Source organism: Salvelinus namaycush, chromosome 7 (genome assembly GCF_016432855.1).
Source record: "Salvelinus namaycush isolate Seneca chromosome 7, SaNama_1.0, whole genome shotgun sequence".
Classification (NCBI taxonomy): Eukaryota; Metazoa; Chordata; class Actinopteri; order Salmoniformes; family Salmonidae; genus Salvelinus; species Salvelinus namaycush.
Window position 1 is genome coordinate 10,384,386 of NC_052313.1, and position 22,128 is coordinate 10,406,513.

At 48.4% G+C, this 22,128-nt stretch overlaps 1 protein-coding gene across 1 annotated transcript in view; it reads left to right on the plus strand.

Moving 5' to 3' along the window:
- Window positions 1-22,128, plus strand: part of LOC120050940 (traf2 and NCK-interacting protein kinase-like) — a 72,836-nt gene that overhangs the window by 37,294 nt on the left and 13,414 nt on the right. The window contains exons 19-29 of the mRNA XM_038997485.1: window positions 2,054-2,136; window positions 3,042-3,226; window positions 3,312-3,414; window positions 3,800-3,940; window positions 9,572-9,686; window positions 11,873-12,043; window positions 12,122-12,265; window positions 13,980-14,114; window positions 14,286-14,386; window positions 14,547-14,696; window positions 15,161-15,320. Of these exons, the coding sequence (XP_038853413.1) occupies window positions 2,054-2,136; window positions 3,042-3,226; window positions 3,312-3,414; window positions 3,800-3,940; window positions 9,572-9,686; window positions 11,873-12,043; window positions 12,122-12,265; window positions 13,980-14,114; window positions 14,286-14,386; window positions 14,547-14,696; window positions 15,161-15,320 (1,488 nt within the window). The remainder of the gene's footprint in view (window positions 1-2,053; window positions 2,137-3,041; window positions 3,227-3,311; window positions 3,415-3,799; window positions 3,941-9,571; window positions 9,687-11,872; window positions 12,044-12,121; window positions 12,266-13,979; window positions 14,115-14,285; window positions 14,387-14,546; window positions 14,697-15,160; window positions 15,321-22,128) is intronic.

Sequence of the window (22,128 nt, forward strand, 5' to 3'; positions counted from 1 at the left end):
TTTCCTCACGCTGCACCTCCCCCCACTGTATTATCTCACGCTGCATCTCCCCCCACTGTATTTCCTCATGCTGCACCTCCCCCCACTGTATTTCCTCACGCTGCACCTCCCCCCACTGTATTTCCTCACGCTGCACCTCCCCCCACTGTATTTCCTCACGCTGCACCTCCCCCCACTGTATTACCTCACGCTGCACATCCCCCCACTGTATTACCTCACGCTGCACCTCCCCCCACTGTATTACCTCACGCTGCACCTCCCCCCACTGTATTACCTCACGCTGCACATCCCCCCACTGTATTACCTCACGCTGCACCTCCCCCCACTGTATTACCTCACGCTGCACATCCCCCCACTGTATTATCTCACGCTGCACCTCCCCCCACTGTATTACCTCACGCTGCACCTCCCCCCACTGTATTTCCTCACGCTGCACCTCCCCCCACTGTATTACCTCACGCTGCACATCCCCCCACTGTATTACTTCACACTGCACATCCCCCCACTGTATTACCTCACGCTGCACCTCCCCCCACTGTATTACCTCACGCTGCACCTCCCCCCACTGTATTACCTCACGCTGCACCTCCCCCCACTGTATTACCTCACGCTGCACCTCCCCCCACTGTATTACCTCACGCTGCACCTCCCCCCACTGTATTACCTCACGCTGCACCTCCCCCCACTGTATTACCTTACGCTGCACCTCCCCCCACTGTATTACCTCACGCTGCATGTCCCCCCACTGTATTACCTCGCGCTGCACCTCCCCCCACTGTATTACCTCACGCTGCACGTCCCCCACTGTATTACCTCACGCTGCACCTCCCCCCACTGTATTACCTCACGCTGCACCTCCCCCCACTGTATTACCTCGCGCTGCACCTCCCCCCACTGTATTACCTCACGCTGCACCTCCCCCCACTGTATTACCTCACGCTGCACCTCCCCCCACTGTATTACCTCACGCTGCACATCCCCCCACTGTATTACCTCACGCTGCACATCCCCCCACTGTATTACCTCACGCTGCACGTCCCCCCACTGTATTACCTCACGCTGCACGTCCCCCACTGTATTACCTCACGCTGCACCTCCCCCCACTGTATTACCTCACACTGCACATCCCCCCACTGTATTACCTCACGCTGCACCTCCCCCCACTGTATTACCTCACGCTGCACCTCCCCCCACTGTATTACCTCACGCTGCACGTCCCCCACTGTATTACCTCACGCTGCACGTCCCCCCACTGTATTACCTCGCGCTGCACCTCCCCCCACTGTATTACCTCACGCTGCACCTCCCCCCACTGTATTACCTCACGCTGCACATCCCCCCACTGTATTATCTCACGCTGCACCTCCCCCCACTGTATTACCTCACGCTGCACGTCCCCCACTGTATTACCTCACGCTGCACGTCCCCCCACTGTATTACCTCACGCTGCACGTCCCCATTCACTGAACCTTCTTCATGGCTATCTGGCTAGCTAACAATAGTAGCTAACCATTCAGCCGTATTGACTTACTATAGGTTTGCGATTTACACACTCTACAGTGGGTATTGTAGGCAGGTAAACATGCCAAAATGAACACAGCATGTATTTATTAAGATAAAATATTGTAGTCATGCAACATATGAGATGTCAATAGGCAACATTTCATTCCGAAGTCTGAGTGGATTTTCTCTCGCTTCAGCTCAAATAATGGCTGCCATTTATTTCAAGATGTTGCGTCATTTTTTTTACGTGGTTGCGTCATATTTCTGTGCATACTTTCCATTGAAGCTTGCATTGATGCATGCTTAAAAATATGTACAAACGGAGTACACATTCGAAGTGCCCTACATGTTCCGTTTTCCATACTTTGATTTGGACTCATACTCCAACCCTCCTGTGCTCCAATTTGCGTGCTTGGAGCACGGTAGTATGCATTTTGAGAAACCCACAGATTCCATGTGTGCTACTATAAAGGTTTCAGCTTTTAAGACTATACAGACAGATATGTGATTAGTTGACTATTTACTGAGCAGTGATGTGATTGGTTGACAGGGGCGGAGGGGTCTATGGCGCCGCCCCAGGAGACCAAAGAAGAGAACAGAGATGTGACACTGACACGACCTAGCAGGCCCGCAGTGAGTGTACACACACACACACACACACACACACACACACACACACACACACACACACACACACACACACACACACACACACACACACACACACACAGAGAGAAACACAAAACTAATTTTCTTCTCTGAACTAACCAATCCATGTCTTATCTCTTTCATCTTCTCTTCTCTTTTTCCCTCCCACATTCCTGTTTTATTCTCTACCTCCTCTTTCCTCTGCGTTTCTCTCCATCCTGTTTAGAGTTATAAGAGAGCTGTAGATGAGGTTAGTGGCATTTCTCCTCAACATTTCTCCATATCTCTCTCAATCATTCACTCCCTAGCTCTTTCACTCATTCACCCATCCAGGTATTCACTCACTCGTTCACACTCACCTTCCCACTTTCTCCCTCCCACTCTCAATCTCTCTGATGAGTACAAAAGGTTTGTCTCTCCCTGCAATAGTGATAGTTTCATCTCTATCCCTCTTTCTCTCTTATTGACCCTCTTTTTCTCCACCTCTCTGGATCATCCAGGAGGAGTTGGTAAGATATCTATTGACCTCCACGTACACGCTCATGTACACACAGTCCCCTCTTCACGTGCACGCCCCTTTCTCCTTTAGCTCACCTGTCCTGCTCTACCTGTGCCGTTTGAAAGAGGCAGACTGGGGAGCATTGGAGCTGTGTGATGACCTCTAACCCCTGACCTCTAACCCCTTACCTCTAACCCCTCTATTAGTGACCTTTCCTGACCTTTCCTGACTGAAGCCTCATTGTTCCTCACTCACGCTCTGGGGAATTAGTTAACGGCTGAAACATGTATGTGTAAAACATTGTGCCAATAAAATATTGCCCACTGTTACCGCATCCACCGCGTGAGTACTGACCTTTTTATAATACCCTCTCCTGACCTTTGACCTCCAGGACCTGACGGCTCTGGCCAAGGAGCTGAGGGAGCTGCGTCAGGGGGAGGAACCTAACCGCCCGCCCGTCAAGGTGACGGACTACTCCTCGTCCAGTGATGAGTCACAGAGCGACGAGGACGGAGAGGAGGGAGGGGGAAGAAGTAACGACGGCTCTGTGTCTGTCAGCGACATCCCACGCATCATGTGAGTGTGTGTTAGAAAGTGTGTGTATTACAAAGTGAGTGTGTGTCAGCATTTTAGCTATGTATTTTAAACTTGTGTGTGTCAGGCCGGCTGCAGGGCAGAGTGGCGGTGAGTCGTACGGTGTGATGGGAGGACATGATGATTCCCACGGCAACAGTTCCCAAGACAGCTCCCTGATGATGAGAGAGGTCAGTCACCTTCAATCCCTGACCCCAGGGCTCCACACTGCCCGCTTTATACACAACTCAACACCCAGCATCCAGGCATGCACTCAGCTCGTGGGTGTGCTGTGTGTGCGTGTTTGTCTCTGCATTGTCACCAGTTGTTACTCTGCTTCTTCACTCCTCTGGGTTCACCCACCTTCCATATCAGGGGCAGAATGTACCCCTTAACCACAGATCCAGATGAACCCCCTAAACCCTAAACCTAACCTTAACCATTAGATTTCAACCTTACCTCAACCTCAAATCTAGAATCCGCTTACCCTTCCCAAATCCTACCCATCACAAGGAAATACATTAATCTGACCTTAGATCAGTGCCTAGAGTGCCCCTCACTCTCTCTCTGTTCCAGACCTATGGGGACAGGAGGCGGAGCTCCGCTCTGGCTGACAGCAACGGTTTCTTCGGCAACGCCAATCTGCCCGATCTGGTGCAGCAAAGCCCTTCCCCCCTGGTCTCCCCTGGCAATGGCTCTGGGCGCAGCCACTCCGAAGTAGGTTCACTAGACCCCTACACCCCAACTGCTTGCGACCCTGCACCCTACACCCTTACATGCTAGTCATCTACACACAACCCCCCTACATGCTAGTCCCCTGCACACAACCTCACTGCACACAGAACCCTACACCTGAGCCCCTTGCGTCTGTGCCCTTGTGTTCTCTCTGCGTCCTAAAACTGAAGAAGAAGAAACACTCACCCTCCCCTCTAGTTTGACTTGGAAAACCTAGTCTGTTTGGCTCTTGAGACTAAACCCACTCTAATCCAGTCCATATCCATTTCTCCCATCCTTTCTCTTCCTTTGCTGCTGATGGTCACATGCTCTCCTCTCTCTCCTGCATGTTGTGTGCGCATGGCAAACCAAGTCTAATGTTGCTCAACACACTTTCCACTGGCAACCCGTTAGAGCAGTGATCACCAACCTTTTCTGAGTCAAGATTAGTGCTGTGGCTGTCATGAAATTTTGTCAGCCGGTGAATGTCAAGCAAATAACTGCCGGTCTTACTGTAGTTGACCGTTAATTAACATAAACATGTTTAGCATCTCCTGGCTTCCACGAATACCTTTTGAGAAAAAAAGTTTAAAAAATAATTTTAGTATACCGTAATTGCTGGACTATAAACCGCTACTTTTTTCCCACGCTATGAACCTCGCGGTTTATACAATGACGCGGCTAATTTATTATTATTTTTTTTTCACAAGATTCACGCCGCCAAAAAACTGAGCTTCGTCACATAATGTGACGTAAATCGAGCGCGCTCAAACTTCCCATCACTTTGATTACGGTAGTCATTTTGTCACCCTCATCATGGCAAAGACACGGAGAAATGCATATGATGCAGCTTTCAAGTTGAAGGCGATCGATCTGGCTGTTGGAAAAGGAAATAGAGCTGCTGCACGGGAGCTTGGCCTTAATGAGTTGATGATAAGACGTTGGAAACAGCAGCGTGAGGAACTGTGCAAAAAGACAACAAACGCTTTCAGAGAAGAAAAGCAGATGGCCCGAACTAGAAAATGAGCTTGAAGACTGGGGCAACACACAGAGAGCAGACGGCCGAGGTGTTTCAACTGTGCAGATCCGACTGAAAGCCAAAACAATCGCCACCGCAATGAAGTTTGACTTTCTTGGTAGGCTACTGTTTACTGCTATTTTTTTAATTTTTGTTACAAGCCGTGTTTCGTTTAAAAGCTGTGTAAAGTTTATTTGTTTCAATGTACCGGTAGGCACTTGCGGCTTATAGACATGTGCGGTTTATTTATGTACAAAATACATATTTTTAAAAGATTCAGTGGGTACGGCTTATATTCAGGTGCGCTTAATAGTCCAGCAATTACGGTAGTCACCATCACAATATATCCATTATTTATTTTAGGCAGGTCTAAAGAAACATCATATGAAGAAAATGTAGTCTATTTCAGAAGAATAGATTACGCTGAGTTGTCCTTATGTTAGGCCCTGATCTGGCTATGCCAGTTATTTATGCAACTTTAGTTGTGATATGCAAATGTTGGGCTTTATGTTTTTTAATACATTCTAAGGCTGCATGATGCGACTCTAATGATGATTTGAAAAAAGTCACATGAAAGGCATGAGCTCAGCTTTTTTCTTTGGTGACGGCTGCACACACTTCATCAGTCTCTCATTCACAATTTGAGAAGCACTTGATAATAACTTGAATTTCCCAGTAATGAGCCCGTAATGCTCCCTATAAAAATCCATGCCTTTAGCGGCCAGAGGCCATTGTGCCCTTGGGCTGAAAATAATAATACAAATTCCCTTCTCCCGGCTGCGTGCTCCGTAGCACCTCTCACTCACATGGCTCTCTCAGATATCTCAATTCCGTTTAGCCAATGCCCGTCATGTGATCGGGCCTTCTCACAGGCTACAAGTGAAGAGAGACACGTCGGGGACACAAATGCGCGGGTGCTTATCACGCTTACTGAAGATGTTGGAAGAACTGTCCACATTTACTTTTCATTTCCAACAAGGTGAGTAGGCCTAACGAACAGCAAAAGCACTAGTCTATGTCAATCTACTATTGACTACTACTATCCCCCATAGTACAAAAGTTTACCTGTTCTATTGGTCAACTTGTCCTGCTGTGCGAGAAATAAATTTTCCAAACATAGTCTGGGACAGTTGTGGGATGCGATAGATCCCAAATTAATACAACCACTAGAATCTAAAAAACGTTTAATAGCAATGAGGCTGATGCAACAGATCAGAACGTATTTTCTAAGTACAGCAATGTGCACACGGTAGACGGCTAGTAGCGCAAAGGTTCCAAAATGCAATCACTTAGCGGGAAAACACCGTTCTCAAAAGTGATGGCAAATGTGATTATGCATGTAAGGCTTTATTATAAAGGTGCATTTTTTTTCTAACTTCCGCGATGCATACAAGGCCCTCCCTCGCCCTCCCTTCGGCAAATTCGACCACGACTCCATCTTGCTCCTACCGTCTTATAGGCAGAAACTCAAACAGGATATACCCGTGACTAGGATCATTCAACGCCGGTCCGACCAATTGGAATCCATGCTTCAAGATTGTTTTGATCACGCGGACTGGGAAATGTTCCGGGCAGCCTCAGAGAATAACATCGATCTATACGCTGACTCGGTGAGTGAGTTTATAAGGAGGTGCATTGGAGATGTACCCACTGTGACTATTAACCTACCCTAACCAGAAACTGTGGATGGATGCAAAACTGAAAGCGTGATCCACCACATTTAACCATGGAAAGATGACTGGGAATATGGCTGAATATAAACAGTGTAGTTATTCCCTCCGCAAGGCAATCAAACAAGCGAAATGTCAGTATAGGGACAAAGTACAGTCCCAATTCAACTGCTCAGACACGAGACGTATGTGGCAGGGTCTACAGGAAATCACAGACTACAAAAAGAAAACCAGCCACGTCACGGACACCGTCTCGCTTCCAGACAAACTAAACACCTTCTTTGCCCGCTTTGAGGATAATACAGTGCCACCGACACACCCCCTAACAAGAACTGTGCCCCCCCCCCCTCTCCTTCTCCGTGGCCGACGTGAGTAAGACATTTAAACGTGTTAACTCTCGCAAGGCTGCTGGCCCAGACGCTATCCCTAGCCACGTCCTCAGAGCATGTGCAGACCAGCTGGCTGGTGTGTTTACACACATATTCAATCGCTCCCTATCCCCGTCTGCTGTCCCCACATGCTTCAAGATGGCCACCATTGTTCCTGTACCCAAGAAGGCAAAGATAACTGAACTGAATGACTATCGCCCCGTAGCACTCACTTCTGTCATCATGAAGTGCTTTGAGAGACTAGTCAAGGATGTTATCACCTCCATCTTACCGGCCACCCTAGACCCACTTCAGTTTGCATACCGCCCCAACAATCGCCATCACACTTCACACTGCCCTATCCCATCTGGACAAGAGGAATACCTATGTAAGAATTCTGTTCATTGACTACAGCTCAGCATTCAACACCATAGTACCCTCCAAGCTCATCATTAAGCTGGAGGCCCTGGGTCTCATCCCCGTCCTGTGCAATTGGGTCCTGGACTTTCTGAGGCGCCGCCCCCAGGTGGTGAAGGTAGGAAACAACATCTCCACTACTCTGACCCTCAACACTTGGGCCCCACAAGGGTGCGTGCTCAGCTCCCTCCTGTACTCCCTGTTGACCCATGACTGCGTGGCCACTCACACCAACTCAATCATCAAGTTTGCATATGACACAACAGTAGTGGGCTTGATTACCAACAATGACGAGACAGCCTCTAGGGAGGAGGTGAGGCCACTCGGAGTGGTGTCAGGAAAATAACCTCTCACTCAACGTCAACAAAACCAAGGAGATGATTGTGGACTTCAGGAAACAGCTGAGGGAGCACCCCCTATCCACATCGAAGGGACAGCAGTGGAGAAGGTGCAAAGTTTTAAGTTCCTCGGCATACACATCACAGACAAACTGAAATGGTCCACCCACACAGACAGTGTGGTGAAGAAGAAGCAACAGCGCCTCTTCAACCTCAGGAGGCTGAAGAAATTTGGCTTGTCACCTAAAACCCTGACAAACTTTTACAGATGCACAACCGCTGAATTGCAGGGCGCAAAATATTACTAAAAATATTTATAATCATGCAATCACAAGTGAAATATACCAAAACACAGCTTAGCTTGTTGTTAATCCACCTATCGTGTCAGATTTTGAAAATATGCTTTACAGCGAAAGCAATCCAAGCTTTTGTGAGTGTATCAATCAATGCTAGAACAGCTAGCCCCAAATTAGCATGGTCACGAAAGTCAGAAAAGCAATAAAATGAATCGCTTACCTTTGATAATCTTCGGATGTTTGCACTCACGAGACTCCCAGTTACACAAATGTTCTTTTTGTTCGATAAATATTACTTTTATAACAAAAAAACGCCATTTGGGTTGCGCGTTTTGTTCAGAAAACTACAGCCTCGTTCCGTTCGGCGAAAATTCCAAAAAGTATCCGTAATGTTCGTAGAAACATGTCAAATGTTTTTTATAATCAATCCTCAGGTTGTTTTTAACATACATAATCAATAATATTTCAACCGGACCGTAACCTATTCAATAAAAGAGAGAAAGAAAATGGAGAGCTACCCCTCTCGCGCGCAGGAACTAATCAAAGGACACCTGACTAGTTTTGAAGAATCTCGCTCATTTTTCAAAATAAAAGCCTGAAACTATGTCTAAAGCCCGGTCACAGCCTGAGGAAGCCATTGGAAAAGGAATCTGGTTGATACTCCTTGAAATGGAAGAAAGACGGGAAATGAAACACAGATGTTTTTTAAATTAAAAAATCACTTCCGGGTTAGATTTCCTCAGATTTTCGCCTGCAAAATCTGTTTTGTTATACTCACAGACAATATTTTGACAGTTTTGGAAACTTTGGAGTGTTTTCTATCCTAATCTGTAAATTATATGCATATTCTAAGATCTGGACCTGAGAAATAGTCCTTGTACCTTGGGAACGTTATTTTAAAAAAGTGGCATTGTTTAAAGTGACTCGTGATCCATTTATTAAAGTGGCCAGTGATTTGAATCTCTATGTAGGCAGCAGCCTCTCTGAGTTAGTGATTGCTGTTAACATCTGCTAACCATGTGTATTTGTCCAATAACATTTTATTTGATAGAAAGGTTAAATGAATCAAGTGTACCTACTGAATCAAGTGCACCTACTGAATCAAGTGCACCTACTGAATCAAGTGCACCTACTGAATCAAGTGCACCTACTGAATCAAGTGCACCTACCGCCAACAGCGCAATACGAATACAAAAAAAATTGTGCAAGCCTTTATCGTTGGCTTTTCCACAGAAATTCTTGGTGATCGACTAGGAATGCTATGAAGATACCAATCAACTGGTTGGTGACCACTGTGTTAGATTATGCTGAAAACCCTCCCACCTGGCTACCTGTTAGATTATGCTGAAAACCCTCCCACCTGGCTACCTGTTAGATTATGCTGAAAACCCTCCCACCTGGCTACCTGTTACCTCAAAGGACAGAAATTGGGGCCTGTAGTTTTTCCTGGTCAGATCACGTGGTCTGGGATACCTCTGAGACCTGATGCTCTGAGGCCCTGATCCCAACCCTCTCTCTGATTGGCAGTACGGCATGGGCAGTGGCAGTGGCTCCAAGTCCTCCTCCTTCACGCCATTCGTTGATCCACGAGTCTACGGAACCTCCCCCACTGATGATGATGATGATGAAAACTCTGCGTCCGGTGAGTCCGTTATCTTTACATTTTAGTAATTTAGCAGACACTCTTATCCAGAGTGACTAACAGTTAGTTTGTGCATTCATCTTAAAGCTAGAATCCTTGGTTGTTACATCAATTTTTTTTAAACGTATAAATGAATGATACAATATAGATTCTTGAAGAATATAATTATAAATGCCTCATGAGCTTAGTTCAACTGTCGTACCTCATCAGAACCCAAAATATACAGTGCATTCGTAAAGTATTCAGACCCCTTCACTTTTTATTACGTTACACCTTATTCTAAAATGGATTCAATAGTTTTTTCCCCTCAATCTACACACAATACCCCATAATGACAAAGCAAAAACAGTTTTTTAGAAATGTTCGCAAATTTATTACAAATTAAAAACGATCACATTTACATAAGTATTCAGACCCTTTACTCAGTACTTTGTTGAAGCACCTTTGGTAGCGATTACAGCCTCAAGTCTTCTTGGGTATAATGCTAAAAGCTTGGCACACCTGTATTTGGGGAGTTTCTCCCATTCTTCTCTGCAGATCCTCTCAAGCTCTGTCAGGTTGGATGGGGAGCGTTGCTGCACAGCTATTTTCAGGTCTCTCCAGAGATGTTCAATCGAGTTCAGGTCCGGGCTCTGGCCACTCCTGCAATGTCTTGGTTGTGTGCTTAGGGTTGTTGTGCAGTTGGAAGGTGAACCTTTTCCCCAGATTGAGGTCCTGAGCGCTCTGCAACAGGTTTTCATCAAGAAACTCTGGACTTTGCTCCGTTCATCTTTCCCTCGATCCTGACTAGTCTCCCAGTCCCTGCCGCTGAAAAACATCCCCACAGCATGATGCTGTCACCACCATGCTTCACCGTAGGGATGGTGCCAGGTTTCCTCCAGACATGACGTTTGGTATTCAGGCCAAAGAGTTAAATCTTGCTTTCATCAGACCAGAGAATCTTGTTTTTCATGGTCTGAGAGCCTTTAGTTGCATTTAGGCAAACTGTCATGTGCCTTTTACTGAGGAGTGGCTTCCGTCTGGCCACTCTACCAGCTGCAGAGATGGTTGTCCTTCTGGAAGGTTCTCTCATTTCCACAGAGGACCTCTGGAGCTCTGTCAGAGTGACCATCGGGTTCTTGGTCACCTCCCTGACCAAGGCCCTTCTCCCCCGATTGCTCAGTTTGGCTGGGCGGACAGCTCTAGGAAGAGTCTTGGTGATTCGAAACTTCCTCCATTTAAGAATGATTGAGGCCACTGTTCTTGGGGACCTTCAATGCTGCAGACATTTTTTGGTACCCTTCTACAGATCTGTGCCTTGACACAATCCTGTCTCAGAGTTCTACGGACAATTCCTTCGACCTCATGGCTTGGTTTTTGCTCTGACATGCACTGTCAACTGTGGGACCTTATATAGACAGGTGTGTGCCTTTCCAAATCATGTCCAATCAACTGAATTTACCACAGGTGGACTCCACTCAAGTTGTAGAAACATCAAAGATGATCAATGGAAACAGGACGCACCTGAGGTTAATTTCGAGTCTCACAGCAAAGGGTCTGATTTTAATTTTTAATAAATGTGCAAACATTTAAAAAAAAAAAAATCAGTTTTCGCTTTGTCCTTATAGGGTATTGTGTGTAGATTGAGGAGGATGTTTTGTTTAATTTAATTTAATTCATTTTAGAATAAGGCTGTGACGTAACAATGTGGAAAAAGTGAAGGGGTCTGAATACTTCTGCTGTAAGCTTGTTTTACTCCAATGTTACTAAACAATGTAAATGTAATCAAACACTGTATAGCCTCAAACATGGGTAGAACTGTCATTTTGTTATCACGGATGGTCAGTCTTTGCATCCATAGCTCTGTCTATGAATTTGAGAGTGGTTACATTTCTCCTGGCCCATCACTCAGCTTTTTACCCAAACAGAGGCTGAGTGCCACTGTGTTATTGTTTAAATGACGAACTCTGGCTTTAAGATAGCTAGGTGAGACAACCACATATCACAGTCATAGTAAGTCAAATGTTCCTTTATAGAAGTAGCGATCACCAATGGCTTCTTTCATCTTTGCTCAAGCTCCTCTTGCCAGTGAATTGCTTAGGAATCAGTAGGTTGTGCAAATGTTTCTTTATGTTTTAAGGTTGTCCTGTGGTTGTAAGTTTGAAAGGTTATGTGAACGTTAGTGTAATGTTACCCTGTGGTTGCAGCCCACTTTGCGAATGAGCTGCTGCTTCAGGAGCAGGCTAGACTGAACGAGGCCAGAAAGATCAGCGTGGTCAACGTGAACCCGACCAACATACGACCTCACAGCGACACGCCTGAGATACGCAAATACAAGAAACGCTTCAACTCTGAGATACTGTGTGCTGCTCTCTGGGGTAAGGCACTTCAACTACTCAGCACATAGACACACACATTGTGCTATTGTGTGTGGTTTATTATTTGTGTGTGTCTAGGTGTGAACCTGCTGGTGGGGACAGAGAACGGTCTGATGTTGCTGGACCGTAGTGGTCAGGGGAAGGTCTATAACCTGATTAACCGCCGACGCTTCCAACAGATGGACGTTCTGGAGGGACTCAATGTCCTAGTCACCATATCAGGTAGGACTGACTGCTACTTAAATAAACACAATCAGACCTTAACAAACGGTTCTGGAGCCAAGTGTTGTGGTTTTGACTGTCCGGTCTCAAAAGGCAGACTTGTGTTTTCTGAACAACTCGAGGCCTGTAGCAATGCTTTGTTCAGATTGGAAGATCACTCTCAAAGAGCTAACAGGCTGAAGACTTTTCCCTCTCTCCTCCCTCTTCTCCTTTCCCCCCTCTCTCTCTCACCTCCTCCCTCTTCTCCTTTCCCCTCTCTCTTCTACTCCCTCCCCTCTCTCTCTCTCTCTCTCTCTCTCTCTCTCCTCCCTCTTCTCCTTTCCCCTCTCTTCTACTCCCTCCCCTCCCCTCTCTTTCTCTCTCTCCTCCCTCTTCTCCTTTCCCCTCTCTTCTACTCCCTCCCCTCTCTCTCTCTCTCTCTCCTCCCTCTTCTCCTTTCCCCTCTCTCTTCTACTCCCTCCTCTCTCCTCCCTCTTCTCCTTTCCCCTCTCTCTTCTACTCCCTCCTCTCTCTCTCTCTCTCTCCTCCCTCTTCTCCTTTCCCCTCTCTCTTCTACTCCCTCCTCTCTCCTCCCTCTTCTCCTTTCCCCTCTCTCTTCTACTCCCTCCCCTCCCCTCTCTCTCTCCTCCCTCTTCTCCTTTCCCCTCTCTTCTACTCCCTCCCCTCTCTCTCTCCTCCCTCTTCTCCTTTCCCCTCTCTCTTCTACTCCCTCCCCCCCTCTCTCTCTCTCCTCCCTCTTCTCCTTTCCCCTCTCTCTTCTACTCCCTCCTTTCTCCTCCCTCTTCTCCTTTCCCCTCTCTCTTCTACTCCCTCCCCTCCCCTCTCTCTCTCCTCCCTCTTCTCCTTTCCCTCTCTCTTCTCCTCCCTCCCCCCTCTCTCTCTCTCCTCCCTCTTCTCCTTTTCCCTCTCTCTTCTACTCCCTCCCCTCCCCTCTCTTCTCCCTCTTCTCCTTTCCCCTCTCTCTTCTACTCCCTCCCCTCTCTCTTCTCCTTTCCCTTCTCTCTTCTACTCCCTCCCCTCTCTCCTCCCTCTTCTCATTTCCCCTCTCTCTTCTACTCCCTCCCCTCTCTCTCTCTCTCTCCTCCCTCTTCTCCTTTCCCCTCTCTCTTCTACTCCCTCCCCTCTCTTCTCCCTCTTCTCCTTTCCCCTCTCTTCTACTCCCTCCCCTCCCCTCTCTCTCTCCTCCCTCTTCTCCTTTCCCCTCTCTTCTACTCCCTCCCCTCTCTCTCTCTCTCTCCTCCCTCTTCTCCTTTCCCCTCTCTCTTCTACTCCCTCCCCTCTCTTCTCCCTCTTCTCCTTTCCCCTCTCTCTTCTACTCCCTCCCCTCTCTCTCTCTCTCCTCCCTCTTCTCTTTTCCCCTCTCTCTTCTACTCCCTCCCCTCTCTTCTACTCCCTCTCTCTCCTCCTCCCTCTTCTTCTTTCCCCTCTCTCTTCTACTCCCTCCCCTCCCCTCTCTCTTCTCCTCTCTCTCTCTTCTCCTCCCTCTCTCTCCTCCTCCCTCTTCTCCTCCCTCTCTCTCCTCCTCCCTCTTCTCCTTTACCCATTCTCTTCCCCCCCTCTCTTCTCCCCTCCCTCCTCCTCTCCCCTCTCTCCTCCCTCTCTCTCTCTCCTCCCTCTCCCCTCTCTCCTCCCTCTCCCCTCTCTCCTCCCCTCCCCCCCTCCCCTCTCTCTCCCCTCCCCTCTCTCTCCCCTGGCCTCTCTCGCTCTCCTCCAGGGAAGAAGAATAAGTTGCGTGTGTACTACCTGTCCTGGCTGAGGAACAGGATATTACACAATGACCCAGAGGTGGAGAAGAAGCAGGGCTGGGTCACTGTGGGAGAGCTGGAGGGCTGTGTACACTACAAAGTTGGTACGTGTGTGTGTGCGTGCGCGTGTGCGCGTCCGGGAGGTGGTGGAGGCTGGGTGAAGTTTAAACCTGTGTGTTGCATTAGACCATTGAGCTAAAGCCTAAGCATTATCATGGGTTACTAACACAAGTCTCAGTGAGTGATTGACTCTCCTGTGTGTGTGCTATTTCCAGTGAAGTATGAGAGGATCAAGTTTCTGGTCATCGCTCTGAAGAACTCAGTGGAGATCTTTGCCTGGGCACCCAAACCCTACCACAAGTTCATGGCTTTCAAGGTAACACACACACACACACACACCAGTATGATCTCATTTCCTCCACTATCACCTGGGTGATGCCCAGCAGCCATTTTCAAGCAAAATGCTCTCCACACATCAGTGATCACAGTATCTCTTTCTCTATTCCCTGCTGTCTCTCGTTCTGTCTGTCCGTCAGTCGTTCACTGACCTGCAGCACCACCCCCAGCTGGTTGACCTGACGGTGGAGGAGGGTCAGAGGTTAAAGGTTATCTATGGCTCCAGCGTCGGGTTCCATGTCATTGATGTCGACTCTGGCAACCCTTATGACATCTACATTCCCTCCCACGTAAGAGTGTGAGTGTGAGTGTGTGTGCGCTCAGAGAAGGAAACCTGAACCAGGTAACATCTGATTTCTCCACTCTGGTGGTGAGCCGTTAGTTCCCCTTTGAACTACGACCTCTTAAATGGTAACCGTACCTACTGTGTGGCAGTTCTGGTTTCAGGGCTCAAATACCATGACGTTTACCATTTATGTTGTTCAAACCATGACAATGCTATTTTGTTTACATTCTGTGTTACCATGGTGATTGTGTGGATGTTGGAGTGGGAGATTCCATTGTTGCAGCAGTTTCTCCTCGCACAGGGGGGTGGGGAGCTGGCCACGAGACAGGGAGGGAGGGAAATAAGAGAAAGAGATTTAGAGAAATATGGGAAAGAAAGAGGTAGAGGAGTTGCGGGGGTCGTGCTCTGTGCCCGCCAGGCTGATGCCACCCCACCCCTCCACTGTGTGGTATCTATCGCCCCCGGCAGATTCAGAGTCAGGTGACGCCCCATGCCATCGTGGTGCTGCCGCGGACCGACGGGATGGAGATGCTGCTGTGTTACGAAGACGAGGGCGTCTACGTCAACACCTACGGCCGCATCACTAAAGACGTGGTGCTGCAGTGGGGAGAGATGCCCACGTCTGTTGGTAGGTCTCTCACACACTCTCACTGCCCCCCTCACGCACACTTCTATGCCTCTCACTGGTTCACATAACTCCTCTTCTCCACCGCTCACATTCTCACACACACTACCCCTCACTACCCCTCACTATCCCTCACCATCCCTCACAACCCCTCACAACCCCTCACTATCCCTCACTACTCCTCACAACCCCCCCCCAAACTTCTCGATAAAAAAATGAATAAATACAATTCTCTAAATAAGCTTTTATGCACAATTTAAAAAGGTCAAAACACTGCATGTAAAATTAGACCTGGACTAAACCATAAGACCTGGACTAAACCATAAGACCTGGACTAAACCATAAGACCTGGACTAAACCATAAGACCTGGACTAAACCATAAGACCTGGACTAAACCATAAGACCTGGACTAAACCATAAGACCTGGACTAAACCATAAGACCTGGACTAAACCATAAGACCTGGACTAAACCATAAGACCTGGACTAAACCATAAGACCTGGACTAAACCATTAGACCTGGACTAAACCATTAGACCTGGACTAAACCATTAGACCTGGACTAAACCATTAGACCTGGACTAAACCATTAGACCTGGACTAAACCATTAGACCTGGACTAAACCATAAGACCTGGACTAAACCATAAGACCTGGACTAAACCATAAGACCTGGACTAAACCATAAGACCTGGACTAAACCATAAGACCTGGACTAAACCATAAGACCTGGACTAAACCATAAGACCTGGACTAAACCATAAGACCTGGACTAAACCATAAGACCTGGACTAAACCATAAGACCTGGACTAAACCATAAGACCTGGACTAAACCATAAGACCTGGACTAAACCATAAGACCTGGACTAAACCATAAGACCTGGACTAAACCATTAGACCTGGACTAAACCATAAGACCCACAAATTATTTTATCAAAATAGTTCACCCTGCTTTTTTCTGTCTATGAAAATGCAAATTCATGCACAACAATCATGCACAACCACTAATAATTAACATTTTGTAGCAGGCCTTTTAGAAAATGTAACACAGGTCTCATAAACAATCTCTCAAGCGCAAACCCACGTGATAGTGAGTAGCCAGCTAATCTTTTATATGCTAACAAGGTAGAACAGTTTAACTATTATATATACACCCTCCTGTTGTCACGAACGTCGTAGTGAGGAGACCAATGCGCAGCGTGATGTGAATACATAATTTTTTAATAAACGAATGAACCACTAAACAAACTAACAAAAACAACAAAACGAACGTGAAGCTATAAATAACAGAGTGCTGACAGGCAACAACACATAGACAACTACCCACAAAACCTAAATGGAAAATGGCAACCTAAATAGGATCCCCAATCAGAGACAACGATAAACAGCTGCCTCTGATTGGGAACCAATTCAGGCCACCATAAACCTACATTCCCTAGACATACAAAATCCCCATAGATAAACAAAAAAACCTAGACAAGACAAACACACCTATACCCACCCTCGTCACACCCTGACCTGATCAAAATAATACAGAAAATATAGAAAACTAAGGTCAGGGCGTGACAGTACCCCCCCCCCCCCCCCCCCCCAAAGGTGCGGACTCCGGCCGCAAAACCTGAACCTATAGGGGAGGGTATGGGTGGGCATTTCTCCGCTGTGGCGGCTCTGGTGAGGGACGTAGAGTAGACCCCGCTCCACCTCTGGCTTGGCCCACTTAGGTGGCGCCTCTAGAGCGGGGACCCTCGCCGCCGACCCCGGACTGGGGACCCTCGTAGCGGGCCCCGGACAGGAGGGCGACTCTGGCGGCTCCGGACAGGAGGGCGACTCTGGCGGCTCCGGACAGGAGGGCGACTCTGGCGGCTCCGGACAGGAGGGCGACTCTGGCGGCTCCGGACAGGAGGGCGACTCTGGCGGCTCCGGACAGGAGGGCGACTCTGGCGGCTCCGGACAGGAGGGCGACTCTGGCGGCTCCGGACAGGAGGGCGACTCTGGCGGCTCCCGACAGGAGGGCGACTCTGGCGGCTCCGGACAGGAGGGCGACTCTGGCGGCTCCCGACAGGAGGGCGACTCTGGCGGCTCCCGACAGGAGGGCGACTCTGGCGGCTCCCGACAGGAGGGCGACTCTGGCGGCTCCCGACAGGAGGGCGACTCTGGCGGCTCCCGACAGGAGGGCGACTCTGGCGGCTCCCGACAGGAGGGCGACTCTGGCGGCTCCCGACAGGAGGGCGACTCTGGCGGCTCCCGACAGGAGGGCGACTCTGGCGGCTCCGGACAGGAGGGCGACTCTGGCGGCTCCGGACAGGAGGGCGACTCTGGCGGCTCCCGACAGGAGGGCGACGCTGGAGGCCGTCGCTGGAGGCTCCGGGCTGGAGGCCGTCGCTAGAGGCTTCTTGCCATGGATCATCGCTGGAGGCTTCTTGCCATGGATCATCGCTGGAGGCTTCGTGCCATGGATCATCGCTGGAGGCTTCGTGCCATGGATCATCGCTGGAGGCTTCGTGCCATGGATCATCGCTGGAGGCTTCGTGCCATGGATCATCGCTGGAGGCTTCGTGCCATGGATCACCGCTGGAGGCTTCTTGCCATGGATCATCACTGGAGTGGAGAGACACACAGGAGGCCTGGCTCTGGGAGCAGGCACAGGACCCACCAGGCTGGGGAGACATGCAGGAGGCCTTGTCCTTGGTCGAGCCACCGGATACACTGGGCCGTGGAGGCGCACTGGAGGTCTCGAGCTAAGAGCCTGCACAACCCGTCCTGGCTGGATGGTGACTTTGGCCCTGCACGTGCGGGGCGCAGGCACAGGACGCACTGGGCTGTGCAGACGCACTGGAGACACAGTGCGCAGAGCCGGCGCAGGATATCCTGGGCCGTAGAGACGTACTGGAGGTCTGGAGAGCAGGGCTGGCACAATCCTTCCTGGCTGGATGCTAACCCTAGCCCGGCAGATGCGGGGAGCTGGGATGTAGCGCACCGGGCTAAGAACGCGTACTGGAGACACCGTGCGCTCCACCGCATAACACGGTGCCTGACCAGTACGACGCCCGCCACGGTAAGCACGGGGAGTTGGCTCAGGTCTCCGACCTGACTCATGCAATCTCCTCGTGCGCCCCCCCCCCCCCCCCAAAAAAAAATCTTGGGGCTGCCTCTCGGGCTTTCGTGCCAGCCGTGTACCCTCATATCGTCGATGTTCCTCCTGTGCTATCTCCGCCTGCTTCCATGGCAGGGTCTTGTCCTCTGCCATTACCTCCTCCCAGGTCCAGGATGTCCTCCACTCCTCCTTCTCCCGGGTCCAAGATGTCCACTCCTCTTTAGCATGCTGCTTGGTCCTTTTTTGGTGGGTAGTTCTGTCACGAACGTCGTAGTGAGGAGACCAAGGCGCAGCGTGATGTGAATATATATATTTTTTTATAAACGAATAAACCACTAAACAAACTAACAAAAACAACAAAATGAACGTGAAGCTATAAATAACAGAGTGCTGACAGGCAACAACATATAGACAACTACCCACAAAACCTAAATGGAAAATTGCAACCTAAATAGGATCCCCAATCAGAGACAACGATAAACAGCTGCCTCTGATTGGGAACCAATTCAGGCCACCATAAACCTACATTCCCTAGACATACAAAATCCCCATAGATAAACAAAAAACCCTAGACAAGACAAACACACCTATACCCACCCTCGTCACACCCTGACCTGATCAAAATAATACAGAAAATATAGAAAACTAAGGTCTGGGCGTGACACCTGTCCATCTCCTTCTTTCTGAACAACCGCCTGTTCACAACATATTGAAATCAAGTAGCCTACCTGGATAAGAAGATGCTTATTTCTCAGAACAAGTTGCCAATTCCTGATATAAATTTGTCTTTTTGTGTTCATTGCACATTTATAAAACACAGACTACACAGCTAGCCCATGACAGTCTGTGGCTATAATGCTGCTAGCGGTACCGCAATGCCGTGCGTGACAAACTGAGCATTAACTTTCCACAATCATGTTCATTGACACTCAATTTAGCAGGGTCTGCTCTGTTCAACATTTTGAGAGATGAGACTTTAAAAGGGTATTGTAAGAAAGTTTAAGTTCTCGTCTATTACAGTAAAATAATGTCTCTAAGCGTTTTGGTGTCCATATGACCGATTTCCGTTGGACCAAACCTCAAATGCAAATAGTGAGTTTAAACTGCTTGTTCTCAGAGAGGAAGAAGTTATCTTTCATTGTGAGTGGCAGGGGGAGGGGCTTGGTGTGTGAGTGGGAAGGAGCACAGTGCACAGAAGGAGCACAGTGCACAGAAGGAGCACAGTGCACAGAAGGAGCACAGTGCACAGAAGGAGCACAGTGCACAGAAGGAGCACAGTGCAGACCGCACAGAAGGAGCGAAGGAGACGATACCAGCAATACATAGAACGGTCATAAAAACTAAGAACAATAAAACCTTGATTCTTGCGTCCTCGACCCTTGCTCCTCCAACCCGAATCTGACCCCTGCTCCTCCCACCCGACTCCGACCCTTGCTCCTCCCACCCGACTCCGACCCCTGCTCCTCCCACCCGACTCTGACCCCTGCTCCTCCCACCCCTGCTCCTCCCACCCGACTCTGACCCCTGCTCCTCCCACCCGACTCCGACCCCTGCTCCTCCGACCCCTGCTCCTCCCACCCGACTCCGACCCCTGCTCCTCCGACCCCTGCTCCTCCGACCCCTGCTCCTCCCACCCGACTCCGACCCCTGCTCCTCCGACCCCTGCTCCTCCCACCCGACTCTGACCCCTGCTCCTCCCACCCGACTCTGACCCCTGCTCCTCCCACCCGACTCCGAGCCCTGCTCCTCCGACCCCTGCTCCTCCCATTTTTTCCCCCATTTTTCCAGCAATTGTTTACAGACCGATTATTTCACGTATAATTCACTGTATCACAATTCCAGTGGGTCAGAAGTTTACATACACTAAGTTGACTGTGCCTTTTAAACAGCTTGGAAAATTCCAGAAATGATGTCATAGCTTTAGAAGCTTCTGATAGGCTAGTTGACATCATTTGAGTCAATTGGAGGTGTACCTGTGGATGTATTTCAAGGCCTACCTTCAAACTCAGTGCCTCTTTGCTTGACATCATGGGAAAATCAAAAGAAATCAGCCAAGACCTCAGAAAAAGAACTGTAGACCTCCACAAGTCTGGTTCATCCTTGGGAGCAATTTCCAAATGCCTGAAGGGACCACGTTCATCTGTACAAACAATAGTACGCAAGTATAAACACCATGGGACCGCGCAGCCATCATACCACTCAGGAAGGAGACGCGTTCTGTCTCCTAGAGATGAATGTACTTTGGTGCAAAAATGGCAAATCAATCCCAGAACAACAGCAAAGGACCTTGTGAAGATGCTGGAGGAAACAGGTACAAAAGTATCTATATCCACAGTAAAATGAGTCCTATATCGACATAACCTGAAAGGCCGCTCAGCAAGGAAGAAGCCACTGCTCCAAAACCACCATTAAAAAGCCAGACTACGGTTTGCAACTGAACATGGGGACAAAGATCGTACTTTTTGGAGAAATGTCCTCTGGTCTGATGAAACTAAAATATAACTTTTTGGCCATAATGACCATCGTTATGTTTGGAGGAAAAAGGGGGAGGCTTGCAAGCCGAAGAACACCATCCCAACCGTGAAGCACAGGGGTGGCAGCATCATGTTGTGGGGGTGCTTTGCTGCAGGAGGGACTGGTGCACTTCACAAAATAGATGGCATCATGAGGGAGGAAAATTATGTGGATATATTGAAGCAACATCTCAAGACATCAGTCAGGAAGTTAAAGCTTGGTCGCAAATGGGTCTTCCAAATGGACAATAACCCCAAGCAAACTTCCAAAGTTGTGACAAAATGGCATAAGGACAACAAATTCAAGGTATTGGAGTGGCCATCACAAAGCCCTGACTTTAAACCTATAGAACATTTGTGGGCTGAACTGAAAAAGCGTGAGCGAGCAAGGAGGCCTACAAACCTGACTCAGTTACACCAGCTCTGTCAGGAGGAATGGGCCAAAATTCACCCAACTTATTGTGGGAAGCTTGTGGAAGGCTACCCGAAATGTTTGACCCAAGTTAAACAATTTAAAGGCAATGCTACCAAATACTAATTAAGTGTATGTAAACTTCTGACCCACAGGGAATGTGATGAAAGAAATAAAAGCTGAAAGAAATAATTCTTTACTACTATTCTGACATTTCACATTATTAAAATAAAGTGGTGATCCTAACTGACCTAAGACAGGGAATTTTTAGAAGGATTAAATATCAGGATTTGTGGAAAAACTGAGTTTAAATGTATTTGGCTAAGGTGTATGTAAACTTCCGACTTCAACTGTATATAATAACACACACGTGCAATTCAGACACTTACACCACTCTGCATGCTCCTACACACTTCCTACCCCTAGAGTCGTGCCCCCGCCCCCAGCACAAGGAGAAATGTTTGTGTGTCTGTTTGTCTGCTACTTTGTTATAATGTTATTTTTGTGTTGATGTTTGGTTGGCAACCAGATGATACTGAAATATTGTGGATATCTACCTGTACATGATCTGTCTACCTGTCTCTCTAGGTCTAGGATATCTCTATCTACCCGTCTCTCTAGGTCTAGGATATCTCTATCTACCCGTCTCTCTAGGTCTAGGATATCAATTCAATTCAATTCAAGGGGCTTTATTGGCATGGGAAACATGTGTTAACATTGCCAAAGCAAGTGAGGTAGCAATACACAAAAGTGAAACAAACAATACAAATTAACAGTAAACATTACACATAC